Source organism: Carettochelys insculpta, chromosome 1 (assembly GCF_033958435.1).
Source record: "Carettochelys insculpta isolate YL-2023 chromosome 1, ASM3395843v1, whole genome shotgun sequence".
Lineage (NCBI taxonomy): Eukaryota > Metazoa > Chordata > Testudines > Carettochelyidae > Carettochelys > Carettochelys insculpta.
Genome location: NC_134137.1, coordinates 363,911,510 through 363,927,960, shown reverse-complemented (window position 1 = coordinate 363,927,960; position 16,451 = coordinate 363,911,510). Strand labels below are relative to the sequence as shown.

Below are 16,451 nucleotides of genomic sequence, written 5' to 3'. Positions count from 1 at the left end.
GGGTCCCCCGGCGGGAGGGGGTGGGACACCTATCAGCAGCAGCAGCATCTCCCAAGGACGGGGATGGGGAACCAGCAGCAGAGGGGTGGGGGGACAGGGGCCACGGCTCGGGGCCCACACTAACGGATGTCTCCACTCTTCTTCCCCCCCGTGTTCCGCAGCTGCACCATCGGAGGGCCCGGAAAGTGCCACCGAGGTGTCAGTGGCCCCGGAGAGCGCACCGGGGCCATCACTGCAGGCCAGCCCCTCGGCGGAGCACTGCAGCCCCAGGGCGGGGCCGATGGTGGAGCCAGCACCACCACTGGACGGTGACGGACACCCAGCTGCTGGCGATCCTCCGGTGGCAGCTGGAGGTCTTGGAGCAGCGCCTGCGGTTGGACAAGCGGCGCCTCCATCTGCAGGAGTGGGCGCTGGCCTGGTGCCAGGAGGCATGGGGGGCCTTTATGCGCACGTTTGAGCGCATCGTGGACTACCTGGCCCTCCATGCCACGCTGGCCGCCACTCTGCCCTCCATGCCTGCTCCACCCGCCGCTCCACCCGCTGCTCCACCTGCTGTCCCACTGCCGTCTGCCACCGAGGGGCCTTCTGCCAAGGGGGACCTGGGGCCTGCTGACACCCGCCGGCTGTATCTGCCGGTTCGCCCGGCCCCCAGCCAGTCCCGGCCAGGGCTGAGGCTGAGACGAGGGTCGTGCCCCGCGACCCCCAGTGCTGGACATTAGGGGGTGCAGGGCCCAGGATGTGGCCCCCCCCTTTGTACATATCCCCTTTATGTTGTATATAGTTTGTATTAGACCCCTGTTATTTTATGATACCTGCCCCCACATGTAAATAGTTCTCCCCTTCCTTGTGTTCCACTTTTTGTTTATCATATAATATATAATATTTATATTTGTAGTAATAATATAATAAGAATTCACCTTTTTGTGGTTTCACGAAACAACAGGTCTATTTTTATTTGCAGGAAAAGTGGGGGCGGGGTGTGCTCTTGGGTGCTCTGTGGTGTGGGCGTAGGGGCAGGGAGTGTTGTGGAGGATGGGGGGGGTGCAGTGGGGGACCTCCCAGCGTTCACCCCGCAGCCTGGTCGAAATGGGCCTGCAGGACCTCCAGGACCCGGATGCCCTTGGGGTCCACCTGGCGACTGGGGGCAGTGGGTGGCTTCATGTCAGCCCTGCCAGCCTCCACAGCTCAGCCCTAAAAAAGGGCCTCCCCCTTGCTCTCAACCAGGTTGTGGAGTGCGCTGCACGTGCCCACAATCTTGGGGATGTTGGTGGGGCCCGCATCAAGGTGGGTGAGGAGACACCTCCAGCGTCCTTTGAGGTGGCCAAATGTGCGCTCAACCACCTGGCACGCATGGTTCAGGCGCGTGTTGAAGCGCTCCTGGCTGGCTGACAGATGGCCTGTGTAAGGGTGCATGAGCCAGGGCCGGAGGGGGTACGCTGTGTCTGCAACGACGCAGAGGGGCATCATGGTGTCACCCACAGGGATCTCCCGCTGGGGGATGTAGGTCCCTGCCTCCAGCCGGAGGTACAGGCCCGAATTCTGGAATACCCGGGCGTCATTTGTGCTGCCAGGCCACCCAACATAAATGTCCAGGAAGCGGCCCCGGCTGTCCACCAAGGCCTGAAGGACCACCGAATGGCAGCCCTTCCTGTTCAGGAAGCGTCCTCTGCTGTGCTCTGGAGCTCGGACGGGGATATGGGGTCCCATCCAGAGCCCCAAAGCACTTTGGGAAGCCCAGGGTGGCAAACCCCGCGATGGCAGCATCCGGGTCCCCAAGCTGCACGAGCCTGTGGAGGAGGAGGGCATTGATGACACGGACGACCTGCAGGGGAAGGACATGGGAGAGCACCAATGAGGGGTGTGCAGGGTGTGTCTGGCCCTCCCCTCCCAGGGCTCCACTCCCCTCCCCTCCCAGGGATCCCCTCCCCTCCCAGGGCTGCCTCCCCCTCCCAGTGGGTCCTCTTACCTCCATGAGGACAGCCCCGACGGTGGCCTTGCCGACGCCAAACTGCTGCCCCACAGATCGGTAGCTGTCTGGAGTGGACAGCTTCCAGACAGTGATGCCGACCCGTTTCTCCACGCTAAGGGCATGCCGCATGGCGGTGTCCTGGTGCCTCAGTGCAGGGGTGAGCCACTGGCAGAGCTCCAGAAATCTCTGCCGGCTCATACGAAAGTTCTGGAGCCAGCGGTTGTCATCCCACTCGCCGAGCACCAGCTGCTCCCACCAGTCGGTGCTCGTGGGGTAGCTCCACAGCCGGTGGCGTGTGTGGCGGGGATGGCGGGGGGCTGCAGGGTCTGGGGTTGCTTCCTCCTCCCCTGGGGGCAGCTCCTCTTCTGTGACTAAAAGGTGATCTGCTGCTTCCTGCATGGCACTGAGCAGGGCGAGCACTGCTCCTGCAGGGGTGGCTGTGTGGACTTCTGGCTGCTGCTGCTGCTGCTGCTGCTGCTGCTGCTGCTGTTGGGGGTCCATAACTGCTTCGCCAAGGTGTGCGTGCCTATGGCTCTGCAAACCGCATGCTGTGCAGGCTGCGTGTGTCTGGGAGGGGCCCTTTAAGGGAGCGGCTAGCTGTTGCCCCGGAAGTGCTAGTCTGCCCTGTGACCCTGTCTGCAGCTGTTCCTGGCACCCTTATTTCGATGTGGGCCGCTTTGGCGTGTAGACGCTCCCCTGCAGCGCCTACTTCGATGTGGTGCTGCCCAACATCGATGTTGAACGTCGACGGCACCAGCCCTGGAGGATGTGTAGACACTATTCATCGAAATAGCTTATTTCGATGTCACTACATCGAAATAAGCTATTTCGATGTAGCGTACACGTGTAGACATAGCCATAGTGTTAACCCAGCCTTGTGTTTTTGTTTTGAGTCTAATGCAGTTCAGTGGTGAAAGACAGAGCATAAGAGCAGACATTTGCGTTAAAAAGCTAAAGGGAGAGATGAAAAGAGGACACACTGTAAAAAGAATCTATTTAAATACAGTGTGTCTTTTAAAGCTCTACAGTAAACTCACACTAAGAGCTACAGAAGTAGGATTTTTTTTTTCAGTTTACTGGCAGTTTCAACCAAAGCCAATTGTTTTGGGTCAAACTAAACATTTCATTTCAATTTGGAGGGTTTTTTAAATACCTTACTTTGTTTTAGTTTAAGTTAAATTAGAAAAACTTGCTTAAATTAAACTAATTAGTTTAAATGAAAAGAAAAACTTGAAACATAGTCACTTCAAATCAAAACATTTTATTTCAAAAATGTCAAAATAAAGCATTTCAGTTCTTATAAAATTTTAGCTTTGTTTTCAACAGAAAAAATTAGCACAATCAAATGAATTCACAAAATGGTTTTGTATTGTATAAGCAGTTTTTCTCTAGAAAAACTGGTATTTTTTTTTGCCTATCTCTATTCCTTATTGTTTTGGGAAGAACATTCAAAATAATTGATCAGACTAATCAGTTTTTCATGTTTGCTGGGTATAATTATAAATTCTGTATCATGAATAATAATTTATTTGATTTCCAAAATCTGGACAAGTCCCATTTTCCTGAGGTTTAAAATCAGGCTTTTTTCCCATACAATAATTCTTCTCTCCCTCCCCCTTCCACTCCCAACTTCAGTTATCTAGCTACCGTTTTTGTAGTTTCAGTGTTCTAACCTGTGTGTACAGTAAAAGCCGTGTTACCTGGAATTCAGATAACTGGCATTCTCTATTAACTGGCATCTGCTTTGTTGGTGGCTGCCCAGCTGCGGCTGGCAGAGCAGGGCTAGTGGCCTTAGGGCTGAGGGCCAGCTGCCCAGCTGGTGGCAGCGGGGCTGGGGGATGGGAGCTGGATGCCCAGTCACTGGCAGATGATGCTGAACTGAGGCTGGCTGCCCAGCTGACAGCAGTGGTATTGGAGGCCAGCAGCAGACTTGGGGGCTAGGGGCAGCTGCCCAGCAAGCACTGGTGACAGTGGGCCTGTAGAGCAGGGCCAGTGGTCCCACTCCACTAAGCAGCAAATTTGATAATCCAACACTCCCTGTTCTACAAAGGTGCCAGATAATAAAGCTTCTATTGTATTTAGCTCACATCTGGTGCACAGTGCAATTCCGGTATAGTGGTATCAACCAATACAACAGTGTTATACACATAACTGGGCTTTAGATTCATATGTTTAGGCACACAGATAAGGAGTTACCCAGCACTTACCATTGACCAGATTATGACCGCTTTACATTAACGAACAATTCTCAGCCAAATAGCTATATTTACCTCAGTGAGTCAATTTGTGTAGATAAGTGGAAACTGCTGTGATCAAGGGATGACAACTTGGCCCTGTACAGAATAACTGTCTCTCTCGGCTGCTGATAGAGAAGGGGGTGAATTGAATAATATGCTCCTATCCACTGTTTGGAAATCATTGCTCACAGAAATACTTAACTACTCTGAACTTAACATCTGTGTCTTTTCCTAAGTAAATGCTCTAAAAGTACATATTCTTGATATCATGTTTATATCATACAAACAGAAATTAGATTAAAAACATAAAATAGCTCATTAGGAAGGGTTACAATGCAACGTTAGTTGATATCTTAAAATCTATCTCTAACACAAATAAAAGAGAGGGACAATGCAGGCTTTTTACTAAGGCAGAGAAGCACAGCTTACCCTGACTCTGATTTTATTTCACACCTCACTCCCTACCCTATAAAGTCTCCTAGTATACAAGGTGGACTAGGAAGCCCCTTGTTAATTAAAGTGACAGCATACAATTCGAACACAGTTTTCAAATACACAACAGATACATATTTAATGGTTCACATTACTATACCTTGTGCAACCACGGAAGAGCCTTCTGTTCAAATGTATCAAAATATTACAAAGTCTATTGAGTGCCTATAATAATAAGATATTTGCTTCTATTGTAGAGCATATTTCATCAGCGGAATTTACCTTCCCTTCAATTAAATGTCTCCTCTTATTATATCCTTTATGACCATGTAAGAAAAGATGATCAATGCATCTACCATGACAAGAGAAGAATGTATCCTCATATCTTCGTGCTAGCACACGCCTTTCATAGTGGCGTGGTGGGTGGTGGTGGGTTTTTTGTTTGTTTGTTTTTTTAGGAATTTTCTTTTATGCATCAATGCTTAAATGTATAGCGCATTTCTAGTCAGTAGGTCCCAATGGAAGGTTCAGCCCTTCGAACCACAATGTTCATGTCTACGGCTCCAGACTTAATAAAACTAGAAACAGAGCTTTGCTAATAACAAAACAAAACAAAACAAAACAAAAACCAATGGAATTACAAATTTGTAATGTAGTGAAAACTAAATTCAATGGAGGAGGTGAGTTTGCAGGAAAGTGTAAAGTGAATTTCTGGAGTGGTGGAGAAAATATTGCTAATAATTCAGAATTACAGATAAGAAATAGACAATAGGTCTGATTACCAGTCCATGTAGCTTTTATAACCCACACGCGTAACAGAGGAGAAATCTCTTTAAGAGAGTTGGAGTGCCAGGACACAAAGGAATGAGTTTTGTAGTTGAGTCATTGTTATGTGGCATATGCACAGTGGATGAGACGATGGTGTAGGGAAGAGGGGTTTAGATTTATAAGGAACTGGGGACACTTTTGGGGTAGGGGGAGCCTATACAGGAATGATGGGCTCCACCTAAATCAAGGTGGATCCAGACTGCTGGCATTAAACATTAAAAAGGTCATAGAGCAGTTTTTAAACTAAGAGGTGGGGGAAAGCCGATTGGTGCGGGGGAGCACGTGGATCGGACGGAGACTTCTCTTACACGAGGCTCCATAGACAGGGATTCCCTAGAAGTTAGTCAGATAGGGAACGTGGGAAATAATATATGGGCAAGATCAGATGTGAAACAATCGTGCATAAAAAAATCCAACGCGTCTGTGAAAGGCGGACATATAAATAGTGGTAGTTTTCTAACATGCTTTTACACTAATGCTAGGAGTCTGTCTAATAAGATGGGTGAACTGGAGTACCTCATATCAAAGGAGGAAGTTGACATAATAGGCATCTCAGAAACATGGTGGAATGAGGAAAATCAGTGGGACACTATCATACCCGGATATAAATTATATCGGAAAGACAGAACAGGTCGTGCGGGTGGCGGAGTGGTACTATATGTGAAGGATAATATAGAATCAAATGAAGTAAAAATCCTAAAGGAATCAAAATGTTCCATAGAATCATTATGGATAACAATTCGTTCCTCTAATATGAATATGGCATTAGGAATATATTACCGACCACCTAACCAGGACAGTGATAGTGATGCTGAAATGATGAGGGAGATTAGAGAGGCTATCAAAATAAAAAACACAGTAATAATAGGAGATTTCAATTATCCCCATATTGATTGGGTGCATGTCACCTCAGGACGGGATTCAGAGATTAAATTTCTTGATGCCTTAAATGACTGCTTCTTGGAGCAGCTAGTACAGGAACCCACAAGGGGAGAGTCGATTCTCGATCTAGTCTTGACTGGAACGCAGGATCTGGTCCAAGAGGTAACTGTTACTGGACCGCTTGGAAATAGTGACCACAATATAATAACTTTTAATATTCCTGTGTTGGGAAGAACACCGCAGCGGTCAAACACTCTGGCATTTAATTTCAAAAAGGGGAATTACACTAAAATGAGGAAGCTAGTTAAACAGAAACTAAAAGGTAGAGTAATTAAACTAAAATCCCTGGAAGCTGCATGGAAACTGTTTAGAGACACCATAATAGAGGCCCAACTTAAATGTATACCCCAAATAAAAAAACACAGTAAGAGACCTAACAAAGAACCACCATGGCTAAACAGCCATGTTAAAAAGGCAGTGAGAGAGAAAAGGGCAGCTTTTAAAAAGTGGAAGTCAAATCCTAGTGAGGAAAATAGAAAGGAACATAAACACTCCCAAATTAACTGTCATAATGTAGTAAGAAAAGCCAAAAAAGAGTTTGAGGAACAGCTAGCCAAAAATTCAAAAAACAATAGTAAAATGTTTTTTAAATACATTAGAAGCAGGAAGCCTGCTAAAAAAGCAGTGGGGCCCTTGGATGATAAAGATATAAAAGGAGCGATCAAGGAAGACAGTGCCATTGCGGAGCGATTAAATGATTTCTTTGCTTCAGTCTTCACGGCTGAAGATGTTACAGAGGTTCCTAAATCTGAGCCAGCCTTTTTAGGCAACAAATCTGAGGAACTCACTCAGATTGAAGTGACATTAGAGGAGGTTTTGGAATTAATTGATAAGCTGAATAGTAACAAGTCGTCAGGACCAGATGGCATTCACCCAAGGGTTCTGAAAGAACTCAAATGTGAAATTGCGGAGTTATTAACAGTGGTTTGTAACCTATCCTTTAAATCCACTTTGGTACCAAATGACTGGAAGACGGCCAATATAACACCAATATTTAAAAAAGGCTCTAGAGGAGATCCTGGCAATTATAGACCGATAAGTTTAACATCAGTACCAGGCAAATTAGTAGAAACACTAGTAAAGAGTAAAATTGCAAGGCATATAGAAGAGCACGAATTGTTGGGCAAAAGTCAGCATGGTTTCTGCAGAGGGAAGTCGTGTCTGTCTAATCTATTAGAATTCTTTGAAGGGGTTAATAAACATGCGGACAAGGGGCACCCAGTGGACATAATATACCTAGATTTCCAGAAAGCCTTTGACACGGTCCCACACCAAAGGCTTTTATGTAAATTAGGTGGTCATGGGATAGGAGGAAAGGTCCTTTCATGGATCGGGAATTGGTTAAAAGACAGAAAACAAAGGGTGGGAATAAATGGTAAATTTTCACAATGGAGGGGGGTAACTAGTGGTGTTCCCCAGGGCTCAGTCCTGGGACCGATCCTGTTCAACTTGTTCATCAATGATCTAGAGAATGAGGTAAGCAGTGAGGTGGCAAAGTTTGCAGATGACACCAAGTTGTTCAGGACAGTCAAAACCAAAAGGGATTGTGAAGAACTACAAAAAGATCTCAGCAAACTGAGTGATTGGGCAGCAAAATGGCAAATGAAATTTAATGTGGGTAAGTGTAAGGTAATGCATGTTGGAAAAAATAACCCAAATTACACGTACTACATGATGGGGTCAAATTTAGCTACGACAGATCAGGAAAGGGATCTTGGAGTTATAGTGGATAGTTCTCTGAAGACATCCACGCAGTGTGCAGCGGCAGTTAGTAAGGCAAATAGGATGTTAGGAATTATTAAAAAAGGGATTGATAATAAGACAAAAGAGATCATACTTCCCCTATATAAAACTATGGTACGCCCACATCTCGAGTACTGCGTGCAGATGTGGTCTCCTCACCTCAAAAAAGATATATTGGCATTAGAAAAGGTTCAGAAAAGGGCGACTAAGATGATTAGGGGCTTGGAAAGGGTCCCATATGGGGAGAGGCTAGAGAGACTGGGACTTTTCAGTTTGGAAAAAAGGCGATTGAGGGGCGATATGATAGAGGTATATAAAATCATAAATGGTGTGGAGAAAGTGAATATAGAAAAATTATTTACCTTTTCCCATAATACAAGAACTAGGGGACACCAAATGAAATTGATGGGTAGTAGGTTCAAAACTAATAAAAGGAAATTTTTCTTCACACAGCGCACAGTCAACCCGTGGAACTCCTTGCCCGAGGAGGCTGTGAAGGCCAGGACTCTATTAGGGTTTAAAAAAGAGCTTGATAAATTTTTGCAGGTTAGGTCCATAAATGGCTATTAGCCAGGGATAAAGTATGGTGCCCCAGCCTTCATAACAAGGGCAGGAGATGGATGGCAGGAGATAAATCACTTGATCATTGTCTTCTGTTCTCCTTCTCTGGGGCACCTGGCATTGGCCACCGTCGGCAGATGGGATGCTGGGCTTGATGGACCTTTGGTCTGACCCAGTATGGCCATTCTTATGTTCTTATGTTCTTATGTTCTTATGATTCAGTGCAATGCTTCTAGGCATGTTTACTAGGCATCTTGTAGTTGGATTAATAGACTCTATTGAGGGCAGGTAATTGGGGCAGGTACTTTTCATAAGGGCATGTGACTTGTGTGGTTTGGAAGAGAAGCTGAGTCTTGGGAGCAGAAAACAGACTGTTTTTCCTTAATTCTAAATCAAGATTATTCATTTGCTTACTTAATTAATACTAATTGGTTGGTTAATTAGTAGCTGACTATATAACTGAGTGATTCCTCAGTCCAGCAGAGGCAGAGAAACTCTGCATGGGTCCCAGTAGGTGACTTATGCAAGAAAGATAAGGGAACATATTGTTGCAGTGCTTTGATTCAGTGGACTGTACAGAGTTAATGAACAAAGATGAACTCAGTTTAAGCTGTTGGAACTCTGAGTTACTTTTCTCAGTGCTTCTGAGGGGACTGATCTGTTTGGACTTTTCTGTACATATTTATGTACACCTGAAGATAATGTTTGTGGATTACAAAGTAGACTTGCTGTTTAGTAGAAATCAAGTTATTTATCATTAGAAAGTTGGTACTTAAGAATTAAGTTAATGTGTCTTGTTGCCTGAATTCTGGGTCTCTCTGTGTTTTTTCGTCCGAGTTTTGTTGACAGATTAGAAGAGGGATGTGAAAGTAAAATCTAGCCTATCCGAACATTACACTTTCATAGCAGATATACATAACTCAAAGAGCTGGAAGGGACATTGAGTGGTCATTGAGTCCAATCCCCTGCTCTCGCAGAGGGACCTATCCCCGTATCTGACCAGTTTGTTTTTTCTTTTTTCATATCCCACCTGCCCCAGACTCTTGAGAGGCCCCCTCAAGGGCTGAGCTCACAACCGTGGGTTTAGAGGGTCAATGCTCTTGGCTCTTCAGCTATTCCCCCACACAGTGTAACTCCAATGTGCAAGATTATGGATGAGATTCTATACTGCCCAGCACAGAATATTTGCAGTGGGCCTGGACCTCCTAGAATTACACCTCTATTTGGGCTTGAGATGTTTTCATGGCTGAGCTCTCAGGAAAAGTAGGCTGCCTTGCACAAAGCCTAAGGCAGGGCTAATTCTCCTTGGAAGATTAAAGGGTCATAATAGCTTTTTTACTCATCCAAAAAGGCAAATCCCGCTGGAAAGAATAAATTCATCCAAAAACCCTTGTATGTAAGAGTTATGCTGGATTTATGTCAGTGCAACTGAGAATACACTGTGTCCCTCATTCTTTTAATAATCTACTTTGTCGTGTGAACAAAACAATGTTTTGCCTCCCTGCCTTAACTAACTGAATTATTTCTCTTATCCAAAAATGGCTAAATAATAGCATGTTACTAGTTTTAAAAGTGGGCTTGCAGGCTGTTTTTAACAGCTTTTTCTGGAACTAAGTGAGAGATGCAGTGCTTAGTAAGTCAACCTAAAATTATCTAGTACTATAAAAAGGTCTGTTAACACAAAGCATTGCCTATTTTCATAACTAGCCTTTGCTTTTGGACATGCATAAATGGGTCCTACTGCACCTCGTGTCAAATGAATCCAAGGAGAGAATTTGGCCTTTGCCACACTGTGAAATCAAATTAAAAAATGTCCTGTGTAATTTCTTCCAGTTCTGTTTAAAGACACATTGAGATTACAGGAATTTCTAAAAATCCACTGACCCAGTTATCCACTGTAGACTTATGACAGATTTGTTAGAAAGCAGAAGAAATTTTCCAGTATTCTACCTTTTTATACCAATATGATCACACAACATAATTCCATAAGTTAATATTTTCTGACTGCATCACCTATTCATCTGATCAGTCCTGATCTAGTCTGGTCATAGCACTGCATTTGTGCTGGAGTGAAAGAATGTGTGAGTCATTTTCCTTCAATCGCTTCCTCAATCACGGTAGAACTATCTCAGGCAAGATGACACTGTAGCATGTCACTGGGAAATATCCCAGGCAAGTCAGCAAAAGCTACAAGCATGCTCTTTTGCAACCAGACCCTTTTGGCTGTCACTTGGCAGACATCTCATGCTAGAAGTATCATTTTATAGTATTGTGACTTTCAGCATTAGGTGAATACATAAAAAACGCCGTAATGCTAAAAGTGGTGATGGGGGAAATAGCAATATTGAATGGCAGTATACATTGTCAGCTTGGAATCAATTGTAACTTTACTTGTATGACACAGCTAAGACTAACACTTCTATTAGAAGGACAATGGGGAGAATGATTTAGATTCTCTTCTGGATGCTGTATTATTAATAGATCTGTTGAACTAGACTGAGATACATGTAACTGTCAGTCTTATACCTTTTTAGGCTGCCTGGTATGTCCATGAATTCTCAGATCTATTCTCACTCTGCAGAGCAATTTGTGGTCAGCGAGTGATGGATAATCAGAGGTTTGCTGAGCCAATATGAAGTAAGGGTGTCTGGAAGCTGTTGCCGGGCCTATACCAGCAGCAGGAGCAAGAAGGAAGCAGGGGAGGAATTCTGACTATGAGGAATGTCTCAGGTATGATACTTCCCAGGACTACTCCTGATATTACCCCTCGCTCAGGACCACTCTTACTTTAAGGGCTCAATTGGAACATTAAGAACAGAACAGAGAGCCCCATCTTGACTCCATAAATCATGCTGAATAGCACCATATCTGTGAGACCAGATGAGAGGTCAGTGGCGCTATGGAAAGGCAACATTCTAGAATGTGAGTACCCTTGGAACTCTTTAATCCGGCAGCCCTGGGAAACAGAATTTGCTGTATTAAAGATTTTGCCAGGCCAGGGAGGGAATGAGGGGGCAGGGCTGGGGTGCTTACCTGGAGCTCCACATTCCTGCTGCTCCCAGCAATATCTCCTTCCTGCCTACTAATGGAGCAGCAGGGAAAACCTTCCAACAGAGCATATCTATGCACTGCCATTCACCCTGCTGGAGGGGGAGGTCAGAGGCAATGCACAAAGCTACTTCCACCTCCACCTGCTAGGGTGTTCCCAAACTAGGGACACCCAGAGTGTGGAGGTTATAGTGTATTTAATGATTTCTCCATGTAAGTACGGGTGTCAGAATCTGGCCCTAGTGATCCTGTCTCTCCTACTCTAGGGCCAAATTTTGGGACTCTTACCAAATCTGAGATGCACTTTGCCCTGTAAACTGTTCCCCCCAAACCAGTTGGACCATTGGTGGAATAACTGGCATCTCTGTCTTCTTCTGTTCCCACGTCTCCAGCAGGACTAATCATTTTGTGAATAGTTAATCTCATGAAGTAATGAGTTACCAGCCTGACTTGCTTTGGGCTTTCCTAATTCCCAAACGCAGCCTATTGCACGTAAGTTCTGGAACTGGGCTGTGTGGGCTGCTGCAGTATCCCCTGGCTTAAAGAGATTTCCGTTGTATACAGTGTTTACAGTTTGGTTTTATGCCTGTCAGCACCCCCACTATCAAAATTGCTCCAGTGCCCCACTACTGAGCAATGAATGGGATTAGTATTGCAAGAATCCTACCTAAATATTAGTGAAGACTTGCAATTAAAAGAACATTGTTTATCTAATATGCCAACACAGCACATCTCAAGCAAGTGGCAGATAAGTTTCTTGACTAAGACACCAACTTTTGGGACTGGAGAACAAGTGCCAGAGAATGGCAAAGCATGTGGTTCACCTTCTGTGTCTTCCAAATTTCAAACTTGGATAAATAACCTTAAGTGTTAGGTTTCGGGGGAAGGTTTCCAAGTTCCCACAGCTCTATTCAGTCACAGCTCATTGCTCCTAACCTTGTTTTCTCTCTGTATATATTTTATCAACCCTCCTCCTTATTTCACAGCCCACATGCTGTGCCAGCTGTCCTTTCATAATGCAAAATGCAATGCACTTACCAGCTCAACTCCAAAGCAGTCCGTACATCCCTTCGCAACCCACTACCCCCACCCTAGTTTCTAAAAGGATCTGAAAAATCATCAATGCAGATGGATCATAAGAAGTTAATTAAAAAATCAGCCAATCAAAGCAAACAAAATCTATGCATATAGATTTGATTGCAAGGCACCTTCTGTCAGCAGCATGTTTCAACTGGAAGGAGTTTTTGACACTCTTCATGCTTCAGTTACCTAATAGTCTCTTCTGTCAGAAGTAAATTGGGTTCCTAGTAAAACATTTGCTCTAAACCTGCATAAAAATTAATGACTGTGTCAAGCTATGTACATTGCCAGAAGCCACAGTATGCCGGGAGAATTGCTTTGTATTTGGAGTTTTGATATCATGCTGTCAAGGGCTTCAGATTGGCTGTTGGCAGACAGGGCAATGAGTTCAATGTATATTTTATCGAAGGAAACTGCAGCACCAGCATGTGGCTTTATCCCCTGTGACTGCCGATCATTTTAAGTGACGATTCTCGTGAAACTTGCAGACCAAAACTTTCTTTCAGGAGGTTGCCAAATGCCTAGAACTCAAGGAATAACAGGTGGGTACAGTGATGTGAGAAACCTAATGGCTAGCTGCTGTTTCCACTACTGCTTAAAAAAATGTGGTGAGGGGCATAGGAAGAGAACCTAAAATGCAGATAGTAAAATGCATCTTTCATGTAACAAAGATGAAAGTTGAATATCACAATGCAGCTGTGAAAACTGCCAGAAACTAGAAGAATTTGGAACTGAACTTTAGCCTAATGTTCATAATCAGTGATTCCAAAGAATTCAATAGCATTGTGTGAAAGGATCAAACTGTAGCACTCCACAGGTTTGTTTACATTAGAAGATGCCTTTATTCTGATACTGGAGCTAGTAATAGCTTTACCAGTAGTGAAGGCTCTACATGGCTGTGTCTATACTACAAAAATAACTTAGAAGTTGCTTACTTGGAAGTATAACTTCAAACAGACTTTGAAATTGAGCATCTACACATACCCCACTTTAAAGTTAAATTTTGAAAGAAGGCACTGCTCCATTTCTGGGAATGGACTAAGGATTTTGAAGTTGGGCTCCCTTATTTAAGGTTAACTTTGAAGTAAGGGGAAATGTGTAGACTCTCTGCTGGCTACTTCGAAGTAGCGCCTAATTTTGAAGTTAACTTTGAAGTTAGTTCCAAGTGGAGACGTACCCCATGTGTTACAAATCTTTGTCAAGCCATCTGCAGTGCTTCATAAATGTGGGTGTTAACTTGGCAGATTTTCAAACCAGGGCACAACCCCTAAATTAGATGTGTGTTCTATAAGTATATTTTACCAATCTAGTATGACCTGATTAAGCACTGTAACAGCCTTAATATGGAGTTAGACAGTCCTCTTGGGCAACCTGGTCTAACTCGCTTACCAGGCAAGACTTCCACTGTGATGAATGGTCTCTTATGCTATGTCTACACAGCTGTGTTATTTCAAAATAAGCTATTCTAGAAGAGATTTTCCAGAATAGATTATTTCAAAATAGCACATCTGCACATAAAATGCGTATTGAACTAGCACTCAATTGTTTCAGAATTCAGCATCCATACACAATAGAACCTATTTCAGATACAGAGCCCTTGGACACTATAACTTATTTTGAAATAGCCACTATTCCATGTCTACACAGTCCCTATTCAAAAATATCTATTTTGGAACAGGTGATATTCCTTGTAGAATGAGGTTTACCACATTTGAAATAAGCCATCTGCTGTTCTGGAAGTATTTCAGAATAGCGGTTGCATTGTGTAGAGGCTCACAAAGTTATTTCAGAATAGTGTCCATTATTCCAAAATGACTTTGCTGTGTAGACACACTCTTTCACCAAAAATTACAACAACATTTAGGTTACTTCTAGTGCCCTAGGACAAGTAGCTTGCTCCAGATCAAGCATACCTCAGATCATGCACCAAAGACAATACTTGCAGCCAATCCTGTAATATAATAACTAAAGAATTATTAAATGAGAAAAAGAAGCCAGAATTATTTACATGGTTAAAACAGACAACAACCAATTCTGTAGCACCTTAAAGACCAACAAGTATGACTTTTCATGGGTAAGAACCACTGCCACAGATTTTGGAGTAGCTTTCCCATGAAAGCTCATAAACTAATAAATTTATTAGTCTTTAAAGTGATACAGGACTGCTTCATATTTTTGGAGCTTCAGACGAAGACTTGAGAAGGTTAAAACAGGTAAACACACACATACACGCTCTGGCATTTTCAAACCACAGGCATTTTCAAAACAGGACTTCTGGGCTGCGTCTACACGTGCACGCTACTTCGAAGTAGCGGCAGTAACTTCGAAATAGCGCCCGTCACGTCTACACGTGTTGGCCGCTATTTCGAAGTTGAAATCGACGTTAGGCGGCGAGACGTCAAAGTCGCTAACCCCATGAGGGGATGGGAATAGCGCCCTACTTCGACGTTCAACATCGAAGTAGGGACGTGTAGACGATCCGCGTCCCGCAACATCGAAATAGCGGGGTCCTCCATGGCGGCCATCAGCTGGGGGGTTGAGAGATACTCTCTCTCCAGCCCTTGCGGGGCTCTGTGGTCACCGTGGGCAGCAGCCCTTAGCCCAGGGCTTCTGGCTGCTGCTGCTGCAGCTGGGGGTCCGTGCTGCATATACAGGGTCTGCAACTAGTTGTTGGCTCTGTGTATCTTGCACTGTTTAATGAAAGTGTGTCTGGGAGGGGCCCTTTAAGGGAGCGACTTGCTGTTGAGTCCGCCCCGTGACCCTGTCTGCAGCTGTGCCTGGCTCCCTTATTTCGATGTGTGCTACTTTGCCGTGTAGACGTTCCCTCGCTGTGCCTATTTCGATGTTGGGCTGAGCAACGTCGAAGTTGAACATCGACGTTGCCAGCCCTGGAGGACGTGTAGACGTTATTCATCGAAATAGCCTATTTCGATGTCGCAACATCGAAATAAGCTATTTCGAAGTTTGGTGCACGTGTAGACGTAGCCCTGGAGCTTAGTTCATGAGCCTCTGCAGTTAGAGGTAAAAGCCAGCTGGCTGTCAGCTAAGGCTGTAGAAGAGATCCATTCTTTTTCTCGGTAAGTGGTCTAGGTGCCAGTGCATGAGACAATCAACCACATTCAGCTGTTGTGTGGGTTACACACACACACACACACACACACGATTTAAAGTCTTAGGTTTCAAAAAAATAAAAGAAGCTCCAAAAATATAAAGGCTGATTATGGCCTAACCTAATGCAAGGAGCTTGGGGATCCCTTGTCTACAGTTAGAAATGTTGCCCTCTCCATTATCCAAGCAGCATAGTGATGACAATTTCTTTCTGACTGGTATTTTGTTTACTTTTCCCTGAGTTCAAGCTGTAATGGGACAAGCATTTATGCCTATGCCCTATTCAGAGGGGTTGGGAATATTACTCAACAACACAAGTTGTTCCACACCAGTTGTTTCACACCCCTTTATCTAGGGTCCATAGGCCTTTGTGTGGGTGACTCCTCTATTGGTAAACTAGTATTTCCAACTGGTAACACTTCTCTCCCTGACTTCAGGGTTTCCAGTTGCATACAAAACAGTTTTACAAGCTACAATGCAAACAGTAAAATATTACCTTATAA

General features: G+C 44.5%; 1 protein-coding gene and 1 long non-coding RNA gene across 6 annotated transcripts in view; one reads left to right on the top strand and one right to left on the bottom strand.

Annotated features, from left to right (window-relative positions):
- Window positions 1–12,817, bottom strand: part of LOC142025061 (uncharacterized) — a 119,654-nt gene extending 106,837 nt beyond the window's left edge. Inside the window, exon 1 of the long non-coding RNA XR_012648590.1 lies at window positions 12,799–12,817. This is a non-coding gene — a long non-coding RNA (uncharacterized LOC142025061). The remainder of the gene's footprint in view (window positions 1–12,798) is intronic.
- Window positions 12,818–13,145: 328 nt separating this feature from the next.
- Window positions 13,146–16,451, top strand: part of LOC142025045 (uncharacterized) — a 128,972-nt gene continuing 125,666 nt past the window's right edge. For all 5 annotated transcript variants that reach the window (XR_012648587.1, XR_012648586.1, XR_012648588.1 and 2 more), the window contains exon 1: window positions 13,146–13,382. Coding sequence is in view for 1 of the 5 variants with exons in the window: in XM_075017455.1 (XP_074873556.1) it covers window positions 13,358–13,382 (25 nt within the window). In the remaining 4 variants the exon portion in view is untranslated. The remainder of the gene's footprint in view (window positions 13,383–16,451) is intronic.